Source organism: Drechmeria coniospora, chromosome 01 (genome assembly GCF_001625195.1).
Source record: "Drechmeria coniospora strain ARSEF 6962 chromosome 01, whole genome shotgun sequence".
NCBI lineage: Eukaryota > Fungi > Ascomycota > Sordariomycetes > Hypocreales > Ophiocordycipitaceae > Drechmeria > Drechmeria coniospora.
This window is the reverse complement of record NC_054389.1, coordinates 4,007,074-4,023,110: the sequence shown is the minus strand read 5'-3', so window position 1 is coordinate 4,023,110 and position 16,037 is coordinate 4,007,074. Positions and strand designations below refer to the sequence as shown.

General features: G+C 57.8%; 7 protein-coding genes across 7 annotated transcripts; 4 read left to right on the top strand and 3 right to left on the bottom strand.

Annotated features, from left to right (window-relative positions):
- Positions 1-1,494: 1,494 nt before the first annotated feature.
- Positions 1,495-3,196, top strand: DCS_00973 (uncharacterized protein; the record flags this gene model as incomplete). The annotated part of the gene is made up of 3 exons (XM_040798308.1): positions 1,495-2,327; positions 2,384-2,923; positions 3,028-3,196. 3 exons carry the CDS (start codon positions 1,495-1,497, stop codon positions 3,194-3,196), a joined length of 1,542 nt encoding a protein of 513 aa, XP_040659191.1.
- A 66-nt stretch (positions 3,197-3,262) lies between these two features.
- Positions 3,263-4,487, bottom strand: DCS_00972 (uncharacterized protein; the record flags this gene model as incomplete). The annotated part of the gene is made up of 4 exons (XM_040798307.1): positions 3,263-3,362; positions 3,427-3,532; positions 3,647-4,156; positions 4,208-4,487. The coding sequence occupies 4 exons, from the start codon at positions 4,485-4,487 to the stop codon at positions 3,263-3,265; spliced, it is 996 nt and encodes a 331-aa protein (XP_040659190.1).
- Positions 4,488-5,412: 925 nt separating this feature from the next.
- DCS_00971 (UBX domain-containing protein 7) lies at positions 5,413-6,903 on the top strand (the record flags this gene model as incomplete). The annotated part of the gene is made up of 3 exons (XM_040798306.1): positions 5,413-5,607; positions 5,655-6,794; positions 6,868-6,903. 3 exons carry the CDS (start codon positions 5,413-5,415, stop codon positions 6,901-6,903), a joined length of 1,371 nt encoding a protein of 456 aa, XP_040659189.1.
- Positions 6,904-7,126: 223 nt separating this feature from the next.
- Positions 7,127-8,136, bottom strand: DCS_00970 (CHCH domain protein; the record flags this gene model as incomplete). The annotated part of the gene is made up of 3 exons (XM_040798305.1): positions 7,127-7,379; positions 7,578-8,009; positions 8,105-8,136. The coding sequence occupies 3 exons, from the start codon at positions 8,134-8,136 to the stop codon at positions 7,127-7,129; spliced, it is 717 nt and encodes a 238-aa protein (XP_040659188.1).
- Positions 8,137-9,335: 1,199 nt separating this feature from the next.
- Positions 9,336-10,494, top strand: DCS_00969 (uncharacterized protein; the record flags this gene model as incomplete). Its single annotated transcript, XM_040798304.1, has 3 exons — positions 9,336-9,655; positions 9,731-10,091; positions 10,159-10,494. The coding sequence occupies 3 exons, from the start codon at positions 9,336-9,338 to the stop codon at positions 10,492-10,494; spliced, it is 1,017 nt and encodes a 338-aa protein (XP_040659187.1).
- An 838-nt stretch (positions 10,495-11,332) lies between these two features.
- DCS_00968 (Sas10/Utp3/C1D family protein) lies at positions 11,333-12,029 on the bottom strand (the record flags this gene model as incomplete). Its single annotated transcript, XM_040798303.1, has 3 exons — positions 11,333-11,539; positions 11,611-11,783; positions 11,849-12,029. 3 exons carry the CDS (start codon positions 12,027-12,029, stop codon positions 11,333-11,335), a joined length of 561 nt encoding a protein of 186 aa, XP_040659186.1.
- Positions 12,030-13,559: 1,530 nt separating this feature from the next.
- On the top strand, positions 13,560-14,960 carry DCS_00967 (MYND domain protein; the record flags this gene model as incomplete). Its single annotated transcript, XM_040798302.1, has 2 exons — positions 13,560-14,285; positions 14,793-14,960. 2 exons carry the CDS (start codon positions 13,560-13,562, stop codon positions 14,958-14,960), a joined length of 894 nt encoding a protein of 297 aa, XP_040659185.1.
- Between the last annotated feature and the right edge of the window lie 1,077 nt (positions 14,961-16,037).

Genomic DNA, 16,037 nt, shown 5'->3' with positions numbered 1-16,037 from the left:
TGTTTGTTCCTCAGCGAGACCTACCGAGCGCGACAGGTGCAAAACATGTCGGCCCCTTTCAGTTGGTCAAGACGCATCAACACGAAACGGACGACTGCGAGGACGACGAGGAGAACACAACCAACACACCAGCCATCCCAGCGCCGTCACAACGAATGCACTCTTGAGCAGCAGAGTAGTATGTTATTGCGCAACCTCGTCTCCTTTCGAAATGACACGTTATTCTACTCCTTTCGAAATGGCATTTATTCTACTCCCTCTCCGACGTACTCGTCGTTTCATTGACAGGTGCCAGACTTACCGTGGAGTGACCAATCTAAGTACTGTACATGAACGGAGAAGTTGTAGGTAATTACCTACTATACTTACAGTACGGAGTACATAAGTACTTAGGTAATTACAGTAGGAGGTAGGTACCTATTGTAAGTACCAAGTAGTTGTAGTTGTACGGAGTATTAGGTGCATGTACGGATAAGAAAGTAATACCATGCCATGCTGTACGGAGTACGGGTTTCATATCTGAGTACCTAGTACTAGATACTAACATCATGGCGGGGTAGTCTTGTACTGCTGTGGCTTATTATCGCCTGTCTAGCAGTACTGTACGGAGCACATGTATACGCCTACAGGCATTATGAAGTACTTACTAGGTACTTAGGTACTGTACAAGACGGATACTCCGTATTACTTACTCCGTACATGTAAGTACTACTCCGAACTTACTGTAAGTAAGTACTTGCTCACTTGCAAGTACGGAGTACAAGTATTATTACTGTACTAGGTATGTTACCTAGTATTACTGGTGTTCACAAGTATTACCCCCGGCCCCTACCCCGCCACTGCTGCCAGGAACAAGGCACAGGGCGAACAAACTAGTACTAGGTACCTGGTACCTTGTACTCCGTACCTAAGCAAGAGTTCCGAACGGGTTTTGGTGTACCCCGTACTTAAGTACAGATACATGTACAAGAACACCTGCCAGGTACCTAGTACCGTATCGGCACTTGTATCACGTACCACCAAGCCACACGACCTCGCAGGTGCCACGACGCGACGACATGCGACACCACAGGACCTGACAGTTCAACTCCGACTTGCCTCTCGTCACCTCTCCTATCCCTCTCCCCCTCTCCGCTGCCGCACCGATCGCCACCTTTCACCTCCACCCCCTCACCCTCCGCCGAGTCCGTCCGCGCCCATTCCTACGCGGCTTCGCCTCTGTTCGTTGCACCCTCCGTGCCGTCATTCATCGGCCGTGGAACTGTTGCACCGTACCACCAGCCTGACCGGAGCAGGGACCATCTCTCGCGAAACCCAGCGCGGCCGTCGCTTTTTTCACCCCTATCCCTGTGCCCCCCTCCGTGAGCATCTCGACGGGACGGCGGCAGCCAGCACTGGGCCAGACGGGCCACGGGAGCCACCAGGCCGCACGCATCCACTCGACACTCCAACGCACGCCGAGACGGTCCCTCCAGCGGGCATACGGCTGGCGGCATGGCCTCTACGCCCGGAGCAAGAGGCACGCACGGAAAGGTCGGCGGCCTCCTCCATGCTCCTCCTGCCGCGGCAACACCGACCGGGCGGCCCAGCAGCGCCGAGCCGGCATCGTCCCGTCGCCAGCTGCGCACGCCGCTCGATCGGAACCCTTCCCGCGACCTCCTCGCCTCCGTCCGCCGAGCCACGTCGGCATCTGGGGGGCGTCGAAACAACGCGCCGACCCCCCACGCAAAGGCCGCCCGCAAGGCCGTCGACCAACGAAGGACGGCCATGTACACGCCGGGAAAGAATCGTCGACGCAGCATCAGGGAGCAGAGAGAAACACCCATGGACATCCTACGTAACCTAGGCAGGGCTCTGGCTCCCGTGAGCCAGCCAATTGTGTCGTCGTCATCCCCGCGTGACAAACGGTCGAGCATCGCCGCGATCCCCGAGGAAGACGACGACGACGACGACGACGCCTTGTTCGTCAACAGTCCGCGTCTTTCCCTGCCCCTCGACGACGACGACGACGACGGCGGCTTGTTCGTCGACAGTCCGCGTCTTTCCCTGCCCCTCGACGACGACGACGACTCGGATCTTCAGCCGCCCCGCTCCGTCGGCCTCGAGGACGAAAACTACACGGTCCAGTCGGTTGAGCTGCCCCGCCGCGCCCTCAGCGAGCAACCGGCGTCGAGGCTGTCTCGTGGTAGTTTTGCCAGCGCCCCCTTTAGCGACTTTCTCGACAGTAATGATGCCACGCAGCACGGTGGCCGGCAGTCGGACTTCTTCCCTAGCCTGCTGGATGACCAGCAAGCCAACGCTGATCTGGGCGACGCGACATATGACCGGTCAGTTGGATGCCACCTCGAGCCGCGGCGCGGTCCCGCTAACCCTGAGGCCGCAGCATTGATGCGGACCCAACACGACGCACGACGATGGGCCGTGAGAGCGACTTTGGCCTGCAGCTGCCCGCCGGCCTCGACGATCAGACTACATTTCTCATGTCCGACCCCCCGGCCGAGGGAGAGGCCGGCCCCGATTCGGATCCTCCCTCGGCACGCCGCCCCTCTGCAGGATCCATGGCAACAGAGGATGACTCGCGCCAGTGGCACGTGGCGTCGCCGGCGCACAGCACCAACGACTTGACAGAGGTTGCGCCAGAGCCAAGACGACGGGCACCAAAGGCGCGGAAGCAGCGGAAGCGAATCTCGAAACATGGCTCCGAGTACCCGCCACTGCCACCCTCCTTCGTCAAGAGGGTAGCACAGACGGCTCTCCAGTCGTCGGGCCTCAGCAACCGTCGAATCTCGGCCGAGACCTTGACCGCCCTGACGCAGGCGTCCGAGTGGTTCTTTGAGCAACTGGGCGATGACCTCGGCGCCTACGCAGCGCACGCGAAACGAAAAACAATCGAGCAGAGTGACGTGGTGACGTTGATGCGCAGGTATGTCTCTTGGCTCACGCGAAGCCTCGACTTGGTCTCATGATTTGTTGTTTTTTTGCTTGCTTGCTTGCTTGCTTGCTTGATCCCAATCTAACATTGTCGAGGCAACGGCAAGTCGGCTCGGACACTACATTGTTCTCGCTCGCGCAGAGGCACCTCCCCCGCGAAATGCTGCAGGAGCTGCGGATGCCCGTACCCGTGCCTCCGCCCACCAAGCAACGTCGCGCTCGACGATCGCGTGGGGCTGCCGAAGAGGCGACCGAGACGGGTTGATGGCGTCCGATCGGCAACCCAGCGCGGCCTACACCCACCCCCGTGCCGCCACCTCGGCCACCTTACTTACGCCTTTTGAATCGCCTGAACTCGGCGGGCTACGCTGTTTGCCGGCTTCTTGGTGACCAAGTACAGCATGACGGAGGTGGCAGCGGCCAACGCATACCTGGTTCGCCATGTCAGTCCGGACGCGAGCCGAAAGAAGAAGCCGACGTGCGACGACTACGCACCATGTAAATATGTACTGCGCGTGGTTGTTCCGCAGATTGACTTCGGCAGCACGTCCAAAAGGGATGCCGCGGGCTTCGTAGTCCATCATGCGCATGAACTCGGGCTCTGCCAGATGGCTCGTTTGTTAGCATCAGCTGGGCAAGAATGACATGGATGAATGGATGGGGCCATGATGGATGGAGCGGAATGAACGGATGACCAAAGTAGATGGAGATATACCCATAGTAGCTTCCACCCAGACGGGTTGGCTGCCGGTCAGGGCCGCCATCTGGGCGACGTCGGGAAAGTAAAACTCGCCCTTTTCCGGTCTGTTCTCGGGCGTAAACATGTTCTTCTTCCACGGCTCCCGCAGGAGGCCCTCGACGGTGACGGGACCCTGCGGCAAGGAATCCGGCCTGGATCGCTGATGGCGGTGCTTCTTGCTAATCCAGCCGCGGTTGACGAGGACGGTCGAGCCGCCGTCGCGTTCGAGAGGCGTCACGACCATGTAGCCATCCTTGCCGTCACGCATGCGCGGCCCGATGAGCATCTCCTGATCGTGACGGAAGCGACCCGAGGCAAGCACCCGCCGGTAGTCGAACTCGTGGATCGCGGCGGGATCGACGGTGGGCGGCAGGGGAAGGGGTTCGCGCACGAGCCGGTCCTCAAACTTGGCGATGAGGTCGCTCTTCCATCCAAGACGCTGGACTTGCCACGTGCCGAGGGCAAAGGCCGTGACGGGGATGAGGGCTGCCGGGTGGCCGTTAGTCCCATGCTCGGCCGGTCACTCGCCGTGCGGACGACCAAGACCAATGGCGGGAGGGAGCGAACCGAGGAGGAGGAGGCCCGGGCCATGTCTGCGGCCGGCGCGGACAATCTTGGGCGGCGCATCGAGTATGGAGACGAAGTCGGCCTCCTCGACGGGCTGCCGTTGGGAGGCGCGAGAGGAGGCCGTCGTCGTCAACGGCCGTCTGATGGTTGGGCAGGGAGGTGCCGGCCGCGCAACTCTGGCGCACCGGTGGCCGTTTCTGACGAGGCCGCGTGCCGGAAGGCTCCGAAGCAGGCCTCGTGCCGAGTTCATTGCAGTCAGCGGGCGATGCGAGCGCAGCGGAGGCCATTCACCGGAAGCTCATTTCGCGGATGAGTGAGAGATCTCAGCAATAGCAAAGTACATAATACTCCATACAATCTCTAGCACCATAGGACCTTGTTAGTCACCACCACCAGCGACTGCCCACCAGAATGGCTAGACCCAGAGCTAAGTAGTTGTACTGTACTTTATACTGCACTGTTCTACGTACTGTAAGTACTGTACTCTGTACTGTGCTTTGTACTGTACTGTACTACGCAATGTACTGTACTGTACTACGTAATGTACTGTACTCCGTATTGTACTACGTAATGTACTGTACTTACATTCACAGCAAGTACTTACAGTATTTGCTTGCTTGCTCCTTGGCAGTGTCGAGTATTCATAGCCCCTCACATGTACAGTACATGCACAGTACGGAGTACACCTACGGAGTACTTCAGCAAGTACTTGTTGTACATGCACTCCGACTTGGACTGTACTTATATGTACTTGCACATGATACGGCATATGGCCCTCACCGCCTGCCTGCCGTGGGCAATGGCCGCATCGGGAAAGCTCGCTCACTAGCCTCAACCTCTGCTCGACACCAGCACTGGCGAAGAGTACGGCGTGTAAAGTACGATCTGTACTTACAGGTGGACGCATACAACACAGCTCGCTGGCATGGTGTAGTGGCGAGACAACTCTTCATCCGAGACTCATCGCTTCCGCTCACGCATTCGACCATCGCTTCCTCCATCCAATACTCCAGCAATAATTCATTCATTTTTTCCCTGTATTCCATTTCGTTTCTCTTGGTCACAATACACCCCGCACCGACGACCGGCCGACCGACCGACGTTCGAATGTGTCTTGCCCAACAGGCGCCTACTCGCTGAGCCGTTCATCTCGTGCCCACTCCTTCTTCATCGTCATGTTCTACAAAGGATCCCTCCAGGAGGGCATCTCATCCGCCGTCGGCCAGCAGAAGCTCGTCTTTTGCTTCGTCACCGGTCAGCCGTCCTCCGTCCTCCCTTCCCCCTCGCGTCGCGTATGGCTGCTGACCAAAAAGGCAGATGGCAACGAGGAGAGCGAGCAATGGGAGTCCGAGTTTCTGCAGGACAGCTCCGTACGCTCTCGCTTCCCGTCCAACGACGGTCCGCTAACGACAGGCAGGTCAAGGAGCTCATCGAGACGCGGGCCGTCGCCTTGCGTCTGCAGGCGGGCTCGGACGAGGCCGGATACCTCGCCCAGATCTTTCCTCTGCCGCGCGTGCCCACCATCGTCATCATGAAGCACGGCGAGCTTAAGGAATACTTTGCTCCGGGCACGAGCAGGGAAGACTTTGTTCGCCGCGTTCAGCATGCCTTTGACGTAACGCGCCCCCCCGCCCCCCCCGCGGCGGCCGAGGCGGCCTCCAACCCGCTGTCCGAGGCCGAGGCGATACAGAGGTCGAGGATAGAGACGGTGCTGGCCAACCGCGCCGCCAGGCTGCGGGCGGAAAAGGCAGAAGCCGATCGCAAGGCGAAGGAGGAGCGCGAGAAGAGAAGGGACAAGGCCAAGGCGGAGGCGGAGGCGGGCGCCAACACGGATGCCGCCAAGGCGCACAAGCAAGCCGAGCTGGTCAAGACGAAGCGCCAGCAGCAGCTGGAGGAGCGCAAGCGAATCATGCAGCGCATCGAGGCCGACAAGGCCGAGCGGCGGGAGCGCGAGGCCAGGAGGGTGCAGCACCGCATCGACAGCATAAAGGCGAGCGAGGTGGCGGCGGCGCTCGTGAACGCGCCCGAGACGAAGCTGCCGTCCATGTCGAAACCGGGCGAGATGACCTTTATCCAGGCCCGGCTGTTGGACGGTTCGATGGTGCGATCGCGCTTCAAGACGACGAGCTCGTTGCGGCAAGTGAGGGCCTGGGTGGACGGACACGAAGGGGATCAAAACGCACCCTACACCTTTCGACACATTCTCGGTCCGAGCGCCAACAGGTCAATCGACGAAACGGAGGAAGAAAAGGACCTCGGCGAGCTCGGCCTGTCGCCGTCATCGACCCTGTACCTCGTCTCGGTCGATGGATTCTCGTCGGCGTACGAATCCGACTCGCCGAGCGTCTGGTCGAGGATGCTGCAGGCCATCGTCGGCTTCTTCACGTGGTTGATGACGCTCGTCAGCGCCGGCCCGCCGAGGACCGGCCCGCCTCCGGATCCGACCCCTACGCCGGAAAGCTCTGCCGTGGCGGCTCAGGAGAAGGAGGGTGGCATGCGGCGGAGGAAATCTCCCAAGGACGAGCAGAGGGATTACCAGCTCTACAACGGCAATTCGGTACGTGTCCCCCACCCGATGCGAGAATCAGTGACGATGGTTCAAGGCCCGACTGACGGACCGTGCACGACAGCTGAATTTTGAGCCACGACCAGAGGATGAATCGTAGATGCGACGTTGATCCATGTCCCTCCCTGTACGCAGGTTGTGTGGAGAATTACATTAGAGCGAGAATGCTGCAGCGTATGATACAATGCGAAGCCAAGACCATCGTCTCCGTGGCCCACCCTCCCCCTCTCTAGTGATGACATGCGGCTTGTCGTAAAGTCATGCTCGGTCCAAGGCAACTCGCTCGACATGTTTGCGAAAGACGGCTCCTCGTGGCGGGGGGCTTAGTACGGAGCGGCGGCGGCCTGGCATGCCTTGAGCTGCTCGAGGTACCAGTTGCAGATTTGCATGTTGCCGCCGTTGTCGTCCAAGCACTTGGTAAACTGCTGGGCCGCACCCTGGCAGTTGTTGCCGTACTGCTGCTGCGGCTGGGCCGCCTGCGCCTGGACGGGCTGTTGGGGCGCGGCCTCGGCCGAGGAGCCGCCGCTGAACAAGCCGCCGATGGCGTGGCCGACCGAAGAACCGATGGCGACACCGCTGAAGGCGTATTAGCCTCACGATTCCTTCCCTCTACCGCGACGGCAAAGCCAAGCGCGCGCCACAAGGTTCGAGCGTTTCCGCACCCGCTCCGACAAACCTTGAGACGGTTTTGACGAGCAGGTTTGCGGGCGCACGCCGAGGCTCGGAGCTGGACACGAAGGAGGGCAGGGGGGAAACGGAGCAAGAAGGACGTACGCGGCGGTGCTGGCCATCTGGCCGAAGAGACCCGGGCCGGCGGACTGGACGGGCGCCGGGGCCATCTGCTGGGGAGGCGCGGCGTGGGTGGGCGGTGCGGCCATGGTGGTCGCCGGCCGGTGCTGCTGAGGGGCGGGTGCGGCGGCAGCGGTGGGACGGCTGGGGGCACGGCCGACGGAGCGTTGACGAGGCATGACGGCGGCGGTGGTGGTGGTGGTAGGCGATGGGTATGCTGGGTATGCGGTGGTGGACGAGCGAAGGGACAGGCTGTTTAGCAGGTGAGGAGTTGACGGAAGAGATTCGGGCTGGCGTCTCGGAAGCTTTGACGAGGCTACCAGAGGAGTCAGGAATCTGCCAGCCAATGAGAGTGCCGCAATTTGCATGCGAGGTGTGGGGTCCCAGGGGGCGAGGGGTGTGGCAGTTGCAGGCAGGCTGAAGTAATAAAAGTCATAAAGTCTAGGACGTGGTACGGAGTATTACACGGTGCACTGAATCTGTATGTGCATGTAATACCCCGAATTTCGTACTTGACGATTCCAGGTACGGAGTACAGGTACATGTAGGACGTGATTACGGAGTTTTACAGCACAGCACAGTTGGAGTAACTGGAAGCACATGAACTGTAGTTACTGGTACTCCGTAGAGTGCAAGTAAATACTACAGGTACTTGTACTCAAGTGCAGGCACATGAACCGCAACTGTACGGAGTACTCCGCCCACGTGTTGCCGGGATGGATATTGTACGGTGAAAAATGTATACTTTCTCAGGCGCCGGAACATTCATCTCCCCAGCAAGCTTTCCTTTGCACTTGGGTCCTTGCCACTGTATGCTTGCTCTTTCTTGCATCCTCTTTTTGCGTGGCGAGACTAGGCAAAGTTGTACTCATTGCAGGGTGCAATACACACAAATTCATGTACCCAAGTATTACGGATACCGCGCCCATGTACTCCGTACTTGCATGTACAGTGCGTTGTACGGTAATCATTATTAAAATGTTGTTCATGGGGAGGTATAGTGTACAGTACAGCTGGGTAGAGACTCGGGTGGTACGGATGGATAGGTACATGTACTTACTCTTGCGGCGAGTTACGGAAAGGTTCGGAGCGGCTACGGGCTCTTCGGCTAGGTACGAGTCGTTGCGGAATGCTCCGTACTTGCACGACCTGGTCCTTGAACAGACGGACGTCAATGCTATTCCCAGAAGCAACAAAAGACCCGGCAGACCACCAGACCAAGCAAATGCGGACAATCATGGGAACGCTGACGCCGCAGTGGTATGCGGGCGGGAACCTTGCAGTGGATGGAACAAGGCTGTCCCGTCATCAGCGGTATCCGGTACTGCAGAGCCAGTAATACTCCCTACAGCACTTGCGCTTCGTATACAAAGTGCATGTACCTAGTCGTTTGTAGTTGTACTTGCTGCGCTCTATTTCCATGTACATGGAGGTATTATGAGCAATACCCTGCACCGCAAGTAAGTACACCTATTGCAGTACTTACGCGGTACACCTACAAGTACAGTACGCGGTACTACACCCACAAGTACAGTACCGGGTACACCTACGAGTACTTACAGTACACCTATACTTACAGCACTCCGTGTGCAGTATCTTCCCCTGCCGGCCGTACTCCACGTTCATTAACCCCAGCACTGCGCTCCCTCTGATCGGTCACTGGTGGGTCAAGTTTGATTCCTGAGCAACACCCCAACTCCAAGCAAGCAGAGCAAGGTCCAAGTGATGTAAGATTCGACGGTCATGGCATCACCGCCGCCGCAGACTTCGCCCAATTTCTCTCCCGTTCTCTCCATCAGACAGCTTGCCCTCACGCACTGCCGAGAAAAGATATTCGTGACGCCCTTGTTTTGGACCAACCGACAGCTCGAGCTGTTGCGATGCTCCTTCAGCGACGCTGCTCCCGCTGCTGGGCCGCCGACGTCGACGTCATCGAACGGCACCGGAGACGGCACCGCCCCCCAGCACAACAACACGCGTACGCAGGAAAACTGGCGCATGGCCGATCGTGCCATCAGCATCCTAGGCCTCCTGGCAGATTCGAATGATCCGTTCATTGATCGGTCCGCCTCATCCCTCTGCTCCTCCTCGCGAGCCTTCTCGGGGTGCTCTCTCTGACGGTGCGCCCTCCTCTGCAGAAAAGACGTCCGCTTCTACTTCAACGGACGCAGCCGTGCCATCCTCAAATGCGTCCTTCTCCTTCCCCGGGGTGATTCCGACAGGCCCGTCCCGGGCGCGGCGCCCGTCGTCGCCTTTGCCGACCACGCTCGCCTCATGGCCTTGCGATCCGACGTCCTGAGCCCCAACATGCTCGAGCGGCGGGCACGCAACATTGCCATCTCTCTCTTCAAGCTCAGGTTGAAAAGCATCACGCCCAAGGATCCGCACCATGACCCGTACATAGTCGCGCTCCTCATCGCCGTGGCGCAGCACCAATACATAGCAGCCTTGCATCAGGCCGACACGGGACAGTACGAGATTGGGCCCCTCACCTTTTTCGTACGCTGCCGCCTCCGACCTCGATATGACCCCTTCAAACTCTGCTGACAGGTGCGGCTCGCTGCAGCCCCAGGTCTTGTTCTCCTCGCCGGACAGGGACCACGTGCATCACTACACGGCCGAGATCCCCTCGTCGACCCTCGACCAGCTGAACAGGCCTGCCGTTCCACCCGTCGAACAGATATCCATCCCGGTTCAGGTGACTGCCATTCCCTACGAGCCAGAAGGAACTCTCCGCGCCCGCCTCTTCGCCGCCATCCTTCCACCTCGGAGCCAGAAACGGGAGAAGCAGAGGCACACACAGGCCAAAGTGCCGTCGACGAAACAGGAGGCTGTGGAGGAGGACGGTACGGGGTGGCGACCAATGAAGGAAGCAGCGGTGGCAGCATGTCCCTCGTCCTAGCACGGAGCCATGGGAGCAACCACCATGTCTCGGCCAGGCGACGAGAGATTGTGGGTCTCGGTGCCGTCGTCGGTTGTTCGGCGATGGGTGTGTGCCCGTCCGCCATCCATGATGAGACTCCAAATCCCCCAACTGCCAATTTAGGCAGTCAGTCATCCCGTCTCCCCCAATTCCCCATCTCGACAATTTGGGTCAAAAAGGACCAGAGAATCGGGCAGGACGAGGACGGGCAGGGACTCTGCGACGAGACGAATCATTCTCTGACACACAACTTAGTGCAGGCACGGACGATATACCAGCGACGATTTGTCTCGAGATTTGTATCGGTAGGTGGAGGAGTTGCCTTGTTTAACATCTGTCGATTTCATTGAATAGTCTCCCATGATGGAGGAGTATTGCGGTTGTCAGGTGTTCATGACGAGCTGACAAGAAAATAATTGGAAGATATCGGAGGTGCTTGTTTTTTTTTCTTGTGTTTTTTTTTGCGTTACGAGTTCAGTAAGAAGAGTTCGAGGCGGTTGGATAAATTGAACTGCACAAATCTCGTCCTTCAATTGAAGCCCGCCCACCCCGCCTGCACATCCTCCAGCTGCCATTTCCCATATCCCATTTCCCGTCGTCCAGTCGTCTGGACTGGGGGCAATCTATTTTTAATAAGTGTACTGTTCCAAATTACTGTATATTCCCTGCAAAGCAGCAGAAGATGCGCCATACGCCGTTGCATGCATTTGCGTTCCGTGTCACCTGAACGTATCCCGAAAACGGCCCTTCATCGTCTTGCGAGGCCACGGGCGCTCGGTGTTGAGTCCCAAGCCGGGAGACATGAAAGTGGCGAGAGCTAGCCTTGCCGCTTGTTGCGTTTTTGATTCTTCTTGTCTTTCCTCTCGTGCTTCTGCTTCTTGCTCGTCTGGGCCTCGCCGACCGATGCGGGCGGCACTACGCCGTCCGAGGGCCGCTTCCTGGCGTCGACAGACTTCAAGAGTGCTTTGGCGCGCTCTTCGGCAATCTTCTCTGCGAGCTTGCTGCTCAGCGCCTTGTTGTCCGACTGGAAAGGGAATGTGTCAGCAACGGTCCGTCACGACAGCACAGGGACACGGTGCGGAGGGGGGGCACTACCAGGCCAGCCTTCAACACCCGCGCAGCGCCCTCGCGGTTGACGGATGTCGTCCGCTGCGCCGTCGGCTCCGGCTCCTCTATCGCCTTGATCTTGGCAAAGTACTGCTGCACGCGCTTGAGCTCGGTGAAGACGGCATGGTTCTGCGCGTCGACGCCCTGCAGCTTGAGGGCGGCTGCGTCGCGTGGAGAGTCAGCAGGTCGCTCTCTCGCCGGAGCAAAGTAAAAGGCGTAGACGCACAGAAGAGCAGAGACTCGATGGAGTACGCGGTGAGTGAAAAGAACTTGGCCTTGTCCAGGAGCGGCAGTTGAGAGGCACGCTCCTCGAGGCCCGTCAGGAGCGGCTGCAACGCATCGTCGAGCTTGTCGAGTTGGCCGTCCAGCCGGTCGATGTCTCTTGTCAAGTCTTTCACGTCCGCCATTTGGCGTGCTTTTCGGCGAGTTGTGACGCTGCGATGGAGATGCAACGTCGGAACTCTTCTCGCCGCCGGCTCTGATTTCGAGCGATGCAGAGTCTTGACGATAGATTATTGAGATATGCCGCTAGTGAAGATATGACTTTATCGGGTTTGGTGAGCCTAGAAGCCGGACGTCACTGGAGTGGCCGCGGACCCACCCGTTACAACTTGCGTACTTATGGTCCGTCGAGTCCCAGCCAACGTCAGTTTGGCTCTCAACGGTCCATGACGAGCCATTTCCGTCAACCCTCCTTGACAACTTTGCCCCCAAGTTGCCGAACCGACATCACAGAGTTTCACATGGACACGTCCACGTCAAGATATCTGGAGGATCCGAATGGCAGTTCGTCGAAGCCGCGAGCGTCGATGCAGGGGCTATGCGTTTGATGCCTCACAAGAGTGAACGCCCTTGCTTGTGGACGACGAACCTTTAATTGCTCTCCAATGCCTTCCAACCACCGGGGAGAAAGCAGTCAAGCACCTCTCTGCTCAACAGAATCCTCCGCTCGACGGGACAACGCTGTGCGGGCGAAAAGGGCGGTCGGTCCTCGACTGGATTGCCACCTTTTGCATCCATGCAGATTTGAATTCGCGCAGCCAAGCCGTCGAGACGCTCCAGATCGACCTGTCACATCGCCGACATGCCACTGTTCGGGTGCCTTCTCCCATCTCCAAGGGCTGCAGAGATGTGGCCAATGATGCTGTCGGTGGTTCGAAACCCAAACACTTCCGATCCAACGACCCTGTCGGTTTGAAACACCCCACCCCGCGCTGGACGGACCTAGCCGTGCATGCGTTGCATATGCGTAGCTGCACGCGCGCCGAACCCGATGTGCAAAGTGCCGAAAGGGGATCATCTAAACTGGGTGCGGACGGGGTCGTAGCGCTCATCGTCCACGAGACGAGGCGGCGATAGTCCTGGCATCGCCACGACTTGCGTCCCGTTTGGCGGGTTCTCGTCGATCTGAAATTCATCGGTTCGGCAACTCTCCGTCTTGCTGCCCAACATGTCCCTACAGGCCGCCTCTCCGGAAGCGTCATCATCGGCATCGGTAACTGGTCACCAACGAAGAAACGCGAGAGCTCCCGACGTCGATGTCATTCTTTTCGCAATTGCCAACTACACAGTGCCATGCAGATGGCGGATTCCCGTACCAGGGCATGAATGGAGAGATCTTGACTCTTCCTCTCCGCGTTGGCCAGGCAAAGGAAGAGTCGACTGTCTAGCCAATGCCTGCACCGCTGGCCCGTGCAGCATGACGGGGGAACTGTGGTCACATCACCGCACCTGCCACCTTGCCATCACATACGACTTCGGAGAAATTGCATTCCCATCGTTGATTGACTTGATGCATGGACGGCGTCATCTCCCCTATTCATCATACAACACCTTCGTCGCCGTCTGTGGATCGCATGCCTCTCCCTTTCCATCAACCCTAGCCATTGCCAATCCGGTTCATCTCTTCGCCTTCGCATTCTGCTCCGTCGTCTGCCATGTCTCTCGTGTGCACAGAGTGCATGACCGCCACCGCCTGCGATCACATCTTGACACTTCCGGCGTGTGCCAGCTGCGACAAGGCACCGCCAGAGGTCAGGCTCAAGCGATGCGCCAAGTGCTTCTCGACCGTGTACTGCTCACGCGTCTGCCAAAAGGCGGACTGGAAGGTGCACAAGAAGAGCTGCAGCAAGCTGGCGAGCATCACGGCAATCCGAGCCGTCAACCTGTCGCCGCGACAGGGGCTGGAACAGGGCATCCCCTTCCCTTATGCCGCTCTCGACAGCCGCACCTGGCTTCACAACCGGCCAAAGATGGACGTATACCGGCTGCTCATCGACGCATACAGGCTGCGCATCGAGGACATGCGCAACCTCGGCGGCAAGGCCGACGCCGACAGCATCTACGGAGGCGCGGCCGACGGTCTGCAGGGCTTCCGCCGCTTCCTCGGCCGAGTCCAATGTCGCGCCGACCTGCTGCCGCGTTGGTGGAACGAGAGCAAGAAGCGCGATTGCGAGGCTCTCGGCCTCACGTCGGCACAGTGGTACCACCTGGACAAGGCCGTGACCGAAGACGACATGGTGCAGCGGTACGGCGAGTATCAATTTCCCATCCAGCTGCGCCTCTTTGCCGAGTCCGTTTACGGCCGGGCGCCCAACGGGATCGACAGGACAGGTGTCAGGAAGGTCATGGTTGCTCTGGAGGGGATTCTGACGCGTGACAAGGTATGCATGATGGAATAACGGACTGCCCTTTACCTACAGAGACGGACCGACCTTGGTGACCGGCCAGTACTCTTGCTTCCATTCTCTACATGCATGCGTTCACGTGGTTGGATGGCCATGGTCATATTGACGGTATTGTTCTCTTACCATTGTCCCGCGGGAGATGAACAGCGTTGCGATATCGATGCGGTACCGATCCCTGTCATCTGAGGAAAATCTGGCCTTTGTTTGCGGATCAGGACAGACTGGCAGCCAAAATAATGTGGACTTGAAGCTCTCTGGCCGCCGCCGCGATATGTGTCAGCCATTATACGTCGATGCCATGTCAGTGGTCACTGCCCACTATCATGACGGAAGATGGACAGCCATGATCTGCACCTCCGCAGCGGGGGATTCTAGTAGGACATCGCCATGGGTCTATGTACGGTCACCTCATGCCGTTTCTCCCACCTACCTTGCAGGGCTCAGGTGTCCTCGTTGGCTGCTGATGAATCCTGTGACACCCAGAGTGTGTACCCGAAATCAAATTCGAGGTTTAACTCCAGCCATCTAGGCTTCAAGGCTGCAGGTTCGCGGGTGGAGGATGGTTATGTCATGCCGTATCGTGGTTCCTATAATGTCGAGCAACCTGCACCTTCGCGGTATGAATATGGTGTCATGCCCCCTGAACCATGAATACGCGAAGAAAATAGTACTCGTAGTAAAGCATAAAAGCGAGACAAATTGCATGGGAGCTTGCCTCACGACTACCACCACTAGTACATCATCAGACGAATGGCCGCCTTCCACGTGGGATATGGGAGAAGCTTCGGCGGCTTCGTCCTGTCGTACTAGGGTTCGTCATGTGTATTCATGACCTACCATGATGTAATGTTGTTATGAAGAATATGAAAGTACTCGCCTCATTATCTGCGGCGAAATTTCAAACAAGGTCTAGTCCGTATTGGCATCAACGATAAGCATAGTCTGTATTGACATGGATGAAATTCCCGAGTTTTCATAGCACAATAATTTCTTGTACTACCGAGCCTACATACGGGTTTTTGCTTTGTATTAGCCTACTATGGGCACCTGCGGAAGCAATACTATGAGTTTACTTGCAGACAATGAGGCAAGGGCATCAACCCACGCATGCGTAGCGGAGTGTACAGATGCGGAGATGGGTGGATTACACGTTGATGCCCGCGCCTTTCTTTGGTTCATCGTAGAAGCACGTTGCAACTGAGTGAGTAGATGAACAACCCGAGGGAACCAGGATTCCTTGTGATGATAGGCATCGAATATGCCGGTATCCAGCCTATTTTGATCATGTTGTTGGGCGGCATCTACGTTCCATTACGTTTTGAATACCGGCTATTCGCACCAGAACCAAGGGGGTATCATGTCACACACTCGTTTATATTTTTTTGGAGACGTACCCGACAACTTGACGTATTGCATCCGGTTGCACGTCGAAGGGATCCGAATGCATGGTGATGCCGTCTCGACGTTCGACATTCGGCAGTTTGCATTGTCATAATTTGGGCCAACGCTAAGCTTGTTGCATGTTCACGTGCAAAGCATGAGTGGTGGGCGGAGATGGGGTGATGAGGAGAGGAGAGGACGCGTTCGTCTCACAACACCGTATGAGAGTCTCGCTAGCCAGCTATACGAGCAATTGAAACAAACCTTCTGGCGGAAATAGGCGGAGATTTCAAAATGCAGACGTACTTGGCATGTAGGTGCAAGGATAGCGCATGCGAACATGCGAAT